This window comes from Camelina sativa, chromosome 7 (assembly GCF_000633955.1).
Source record: "Camelina sativa cultivar DH55 chromosome 7, Cs, whole genome shotgun sequence".
In the NCBI taxonomy this organism is placed as follows: Eukaryota; Viridiplantae; Streptophyta; class Magnoliopsida; order Brassicales; family Brassicaceae; genus Camelina; species Camelina sativa.
The window spans coordinates 5,691,492-5,696,646 of record NC_025691.1 but is presented as its reverse complement, the minus strand read 5'-3'; the positions used below and the strand labels follow the sequence as shown (position 1 = coordinate 5,696,646).

The window sequence follows — 5,155 nt, the reverse complement described above, 5'->3', positions numbered from 1 at the left end:
CTTCTTCATTGTTTGTGACAAGATAAAAGAGAATTGGACAAATTAACACATGACAATAGTTTTTAGTCTTTACTTAACAATTACAAGAAATTAGAAACGATCACTTTTGATTCATGTTCTCACATGAAAATGGAAAGGAGAAGAAGAAGAAAGATTCATTCTTCAGAGTGAGAGACCAGATTCTTCATCCTCCTCGAGGGAAGAAGTGTAGACGAAGTAGAAAGTCCAGATCAAACCAAACACTCCAAACAGAATCCAACCCAAGAGGTTGTTGCTGAGACCAAAGGGTAATCCTGTTCCTTCTGTAGACATCCTCTCGTCCACCAATGCAATTGCCGGGTTGCTCATCACCGCGGTCAAAGCAGCAGTTGCTGCCGCTGAAACTCCAGCTCCCATGGCTGAGACGTTTCCTTCTTGCTTTGTCTCCATTGAGCATCTCACTCCTCCCTTCTTCTTACCCATTGGAGGCAAACCTGAGCAACAAATAGTAAATCACAGTTAAACTAATTACAATCTGATTCTCCATCTCCACTAAACTATAAGCTTTGGTCTATACGTTTATAAATCACACAACACTAAATCAGCAAAATCCAAATCATGTTGTACTTTTCTTGATTGTTTCTAACCAAAATCGAACCTCTAGATCAAAATAGTTTCTTGATTTCTTGTAGATATCACCACCAAACGAAGCTTTTCTCTAATCACAATTTTTTCAGCAACCAAAGATCTTCATTTTTCATCACTAAATGAATCTCTACTAAGATGAGATCTAAGAAAGAACATAAGAAGAAGGAAAAAAGGGAAGGCCTTTACCAAGAACAGGAGCGGAGACGGCGACGGTGGGCTTGAGAAGAAGAGCCGGACGAGCGGCGGAGACAGTGGAAGCGGAGGCAGTGAAGCTGGCCATTTTCTCTCTTATGCTTCCCCTAACGACTGAGAGACTCTTCAATTGAGTTTGATTTAGTTCTATGGCAACAACAACACTTGTGATTTCTTTGCTTGTGGCTTTTTGGATCAAACAGAGCGACTAAATATGTGTGGTGGATAAAAAATCTGTCCGAACCAACACAAGCCATCTAACTTGGATATGCTTCTATCCATACTCCACCTATAGGCTCCATCCACGTGTCATATTTCATCTTTTTCCCTCCCAACACAATCTTTTTCTCTCTGCTTCTATACTGGTGGGATTATTATTTATAAACTGCATCAGATTGCACATAATATATAACACCAACAAAAGAAGGTATCTTCCAAGGTAAAAGAACGAACAACACTACGTTGCTGTAAAACTAAATCTGACATTTCAGCTCTGAGTAATTTTGGTGTATTGTATCAAAAAGAACAAAGATTTACACAAGAAATCGTAAAAAGAATGAAGCTAATGATAACATTTGGAAAGAAGAAAAGAATCGAATAGAATCTAAGTTTTGTGTGGAACTCGTTTAAAAAAAAAAAAATCAATCGTGAATGTTGCACCGTTGTAAGTAAGGGTGATGGTAAGGTACATGTACGTTCCAGTAGCGCTTGTACTTCTCTATACCAATGTCTAGCCACGGTTTCATGATCCCGTCGTAGTGTATAACCGCTGCTTTTTCAATGTCCCTTGCTCTGACTCCTGATTCGTGACCTAGCCCAACCACATTCCATCTCTTCTCCAATGGATACATTTGCCCGTAGAAAGTCAACCAACCTATTGGCAAGCTCCCTGCTTTCCACAGATGTCTTTTTACTCCCTGCAATCATAACAATTTCACAACACACACATATGTAAGAATAAGATATTGAATTAATGGACATAACTGATTCATATTTCTAGATAAAGATCACAAACTCATTGAGTTTGAAGAGTCATTCAAAGAAGGTATGGGAAGTTACAAGGTTAACAGTGTGAATCTTGATGCAGAGAACTAAAGAGGGAAGGAGATCCTTTACCAGTTCAAAGTATTTCAGGTATACAGATGTCAACTCCTGTCTTCTCCATTCTTTGAGATCGAATAGATTCATCCCGAATGCCCAAGTGCAAGCCTTAGGATCAAATTTCTGAGCAACCCATGCATCTGAGAAGTTAATGACTGTGTCCATCGATTGAAATGCAGGTTCACCTTCGAGACAAGTCTCTACAGCTCCAACAACTTTCCCTTTCATATCAAGGCTCCACAGTCTACTTAGATCTCTTTGAACTACAACATCATGGTCAAAGAGTACGATCTTGTTCAGACCTGGAAAGATCTCTGGGAGATAGAAGCGTGCATGGTTGAGCGATGAAATGATTCTTGGGTCACTTGAGTTTTGCATCATCAGCAATTTAGGATGTTCCAAAGGAAAGACATTCATCTCATCAATGTTTAGGATTTGTATTGAAGCCCTGCCACCTGGGTTTAATAGAAACCACATTGAGATTGCTGGGTAATTGAGTGAATGTGTCACCACATGGAATACTATCTTTCCCGGTTCCTGCAAGCAGTAATATCATTTGTTAAAAGACATGTGGTTTCAGCAGTGATTTGGAATTATTCTCTTCCGAGCATTAAACAAATCGAAAGTTTGGATCAGAAAAAGGATCTTGCATTAACAAGTCTAAGATCCTAGCAACATGGTTTAAAATGATACCTGAGTAATTATATCGGTCATAAATTTTGAATCATGTAAACATAAAACACATAAAACAACACAAGGTTTCTCAACAGTAATTAAAAAGACACGAAGTCGTTCACTGAACAGAGAGGACACAATATGTAAATTTCCTAGTTTTATAACCAGACACATTCCTATGGCCCTAACCACAGTAGAAGCCTAAAGCATTTATCTAAATATCAAATTAAGAAGTATAAAGGAAGTGAACTAGAACATGTTGAAAGAAAGAGAACAAAAGTGAAGCATCTACCTTTGATGAGGAAATTGTAGAGTTAACAACAACCGCACAGGCCAAAACATTGTCAGAGAAGACTACGTAATGGTAGAGATCGGGATTATTATAACTTTGTTGAAAAAGCTGCCTTTTTTCATGATCCAGGGTAAAGTATTCTGTTGTCAACCGCATTGAGAGACAATGAAGCCCTTTTGGGGTAGTCCTTGCTGCAAGCTGCATTAAATATGCTGCTTGCTTCTTCTGCGCCCGAGCTTGTTCTTCGGTTTTATAAGTCATGGCTTGGAGTTTGGTAGCAATGGCAGGACAGTTGTGAAAGGCACGACTGACCTTGTATAACGCGGCTTCCATGGCCTTCAGTCTGTTAGGAGAGCTGAAAGGAACAAAACATTTTAAGTATGACTCTCCAAATTAACACAATATTGGTTTCACAATTAAATGCCAACGATTTTACAGAAAGGAACAGGAATCCATTTGAATCACTCAGCTGTCCTTACCTCTTTGGCAAATATTTATCCTTGGTAACATCGCCGATAGCCCGTTCCAGCTCTTTTGTTCGAACTCTCAACTGCTTTACGATTTGGGAGTTATTCCCAGGTAGGGCCAAATTCAGATAGGCTTTCGCTTGGATAATTTTGTCTCTGATCTCCTTTACCCTCTCATCTGTTGCTCTTTCAAGCTGAACCCTCGTATTCTTTTCACTTTTACCTGAAGGGGGTCGGAATTCTGTTTTACGTTTAAGTTGAATATCTCTCGCTGGGAATTTCACCTGAGACAGGGAAAAGAGCAGAAATTACTAAAATGAAAGCATATGATCTGACAATCTCGATGCAAAGTCCAAATTCGGTTTCCTGTTCACAAGTGTTGGCAAAGACCATGGAAAAGAAAGTGTCCTGTGATTTGATAAGAAGATACTAGAATTTTCATTGTCAATTGCATAAAACCCTAATCCCTATCAAACTCGTTTTATCTTCACCGACTGGATTAAAATACGCACCTCCGCATTAGAGCTTAGTGTGGTTTGCTGTGAAATGACTGCTTGTTCCTCCTTTGTTTTGTGATTATTTCCTGAAATACATGGTATCTACTAATAAGAAAGCTTCCTCGAAAATGACAACAAAACAAAGTAACACCAGATCCGAGATATATTACCCCCATCAATTTCTGAGAGAAAGCTTGTTTTGTCTCTCTCAATAGACTGCACAGTATCATTACTTTTATCAGAAGAATTTGACGAAACCACAGAATTAAACTCTTGATCCTGCAAAATACGTTGAGGCTCTTTCAAGCCTTCTTCGTCCTAAATTAACAAAGCAACCTAACTTCAGCAAACAGAATGCTCAAAAACAAGGTTTACTGAGTAGAGTGGCAGCAAAAAAAACCTGTTCAATAGCGGTAAGTCTAAGGTCATCAGTTTTATATGTCTGCATAAATAAAGGTAGCATCTCAGTTGTTCACTCTCGAGAAAAATGAAACATATAAGCATAGCTATAGTGGCACAATCAAATTACAAATACTGAAGAGTTCCTGATGAGAGGATTAGAAAATACTCACAATGTCGGATAACTCTTCAATAAACTCTCCTCTATCTGCCAGAAAACAATCAACAGACAAAATCAAAAACATAATTCAGAAGCGTAAATCCAGAAAGCTGAGACTAACATCAATCAAACAAAGGTAAAACCAATAGTGAACTCGAGAAATACACACAATCGAAATCGAGTAAACAACTTCTTCTACACATGAATGTTCCACTAAACTACGGCCATATCGATCAATCTAACATCCAAAATAAGAAGAAGAAGCTCACCGACGGAAGTAATACTCTTGAGGCGATTGGAAACGAAAACAATCGGAGCTAACACGGATAACAATAACAGCGAGAGGATCAGAATCCTCTGCCAACGACGAATTTGATTCATCAATGTGCGAAACTTGTCAGAGAACTCTTCATAAATTTGTGTTTTATCTCCCCCCTAATCGTTCTCCACGAAGAAGAAGAAGCACATTCCCAGAGGGAAGTACACACAGATCTCGGAGATTCACTTCTTACTTGATTGATGGATGGAAAACGAATGAACAGATTAGGGTTTTCAGATTCTTCTTCTTCTGCGAATTTGGATTTTGGATTCGAGATGAGTCTGTTTCTACGCGTTCGTCTCTTCTTCTGGGAGATTCAGAGAGCTTCCTCGTGCATGTTTGGGGGGTTAACTTCGCTCTCTTAATTTTTTTTCACTTGAAAAAAAAAAAGTTAATAAAAAATAAAAATTATTTATTGTTTTGATA

General features: G+C 38.6%; 2 protein-coding genes across 3 annotated transcripts in view; both read right to left on the bottom strand.

Annotated features, from left to right (window-relative positions):
- LOC104700428 (photosystem II reaction center W protein, chloroplastic) overlaps positions 1-1,064 on the bottom strand; it is a 28,179-nt gene extending 27,115 nt beyond the window's left edge. The window contains exons 1-2 of one of the 2 annotated variants that reach the window (XM_019227494.1): positions 814-1,064; positions 124-473 (exon numbers count right to left, since the gene is read on the bottom strand). In XM_019227494.1, coding sequence (XP_019083039.1) covers positions 163-473; positions 814-907 — 405 coding nt within the window. In that variant the 5' untranslated portion in view covers positions 908-1,064 and the 3' untranslated portion in view covers positions 124-162. Of the gene's footprint in view, positions 1-25; positions 474-813 lie in introns of those variants that run through there. The other variant, XM_010415948.2, reaches the window with a different exon arrangement.
- Positions 1,314-5,070, bottom strand: LOC104700429 (probable galacturonosyltransferase 5). The gene is made up of 9 exons (XM_010415949.2): positions 4,680-5,070; positions 4,424-4,458; positions 4,252-4,293; positions 4,022-4,169; positions 3,867-3,937; positions 3,367-3,638; positions 2,888-3,242; positions 1,936-2,457; positions 1,314-1,736 (listed from the first exon to the last, which is right to left on the bottom strand). Exons 1-9 carry the CDS (start codon positions 4,789-4,791, stop codon positions 1,461-1,463), a joined length of 1,833 nt encoding a protein of 610 aa, XP_010414251.1. The 5' UTR covers positions 4,792-5,070; the 3' UTR covers positions 1,314-1,460.

Bases quoted from the DNA above. Each gene is read 5' to 3' on its own strand.
- LOC104700429 (XM_010415949.2), bottom strand. From the start codon at position 4,791: ATGAATCAAATTCGTCGTTGGCAGAGGATTCTGATCCTCTCGCTGTTA. The intron at 4,459-4,679 runs GTGAGCTTCTTC...GTTTTCTGGCAG, and splicing joins CAAGAGTATTACTTCCGTCG to ATAGAGGAGAGTTTATTGAA. The intron at 3,938-4,021 runs GTAATATATCTC...CATGTATTTCAG, and splicing joins TCTCTCAGAAATTGATGGGG to GAAATAATCACAAAACAAAG.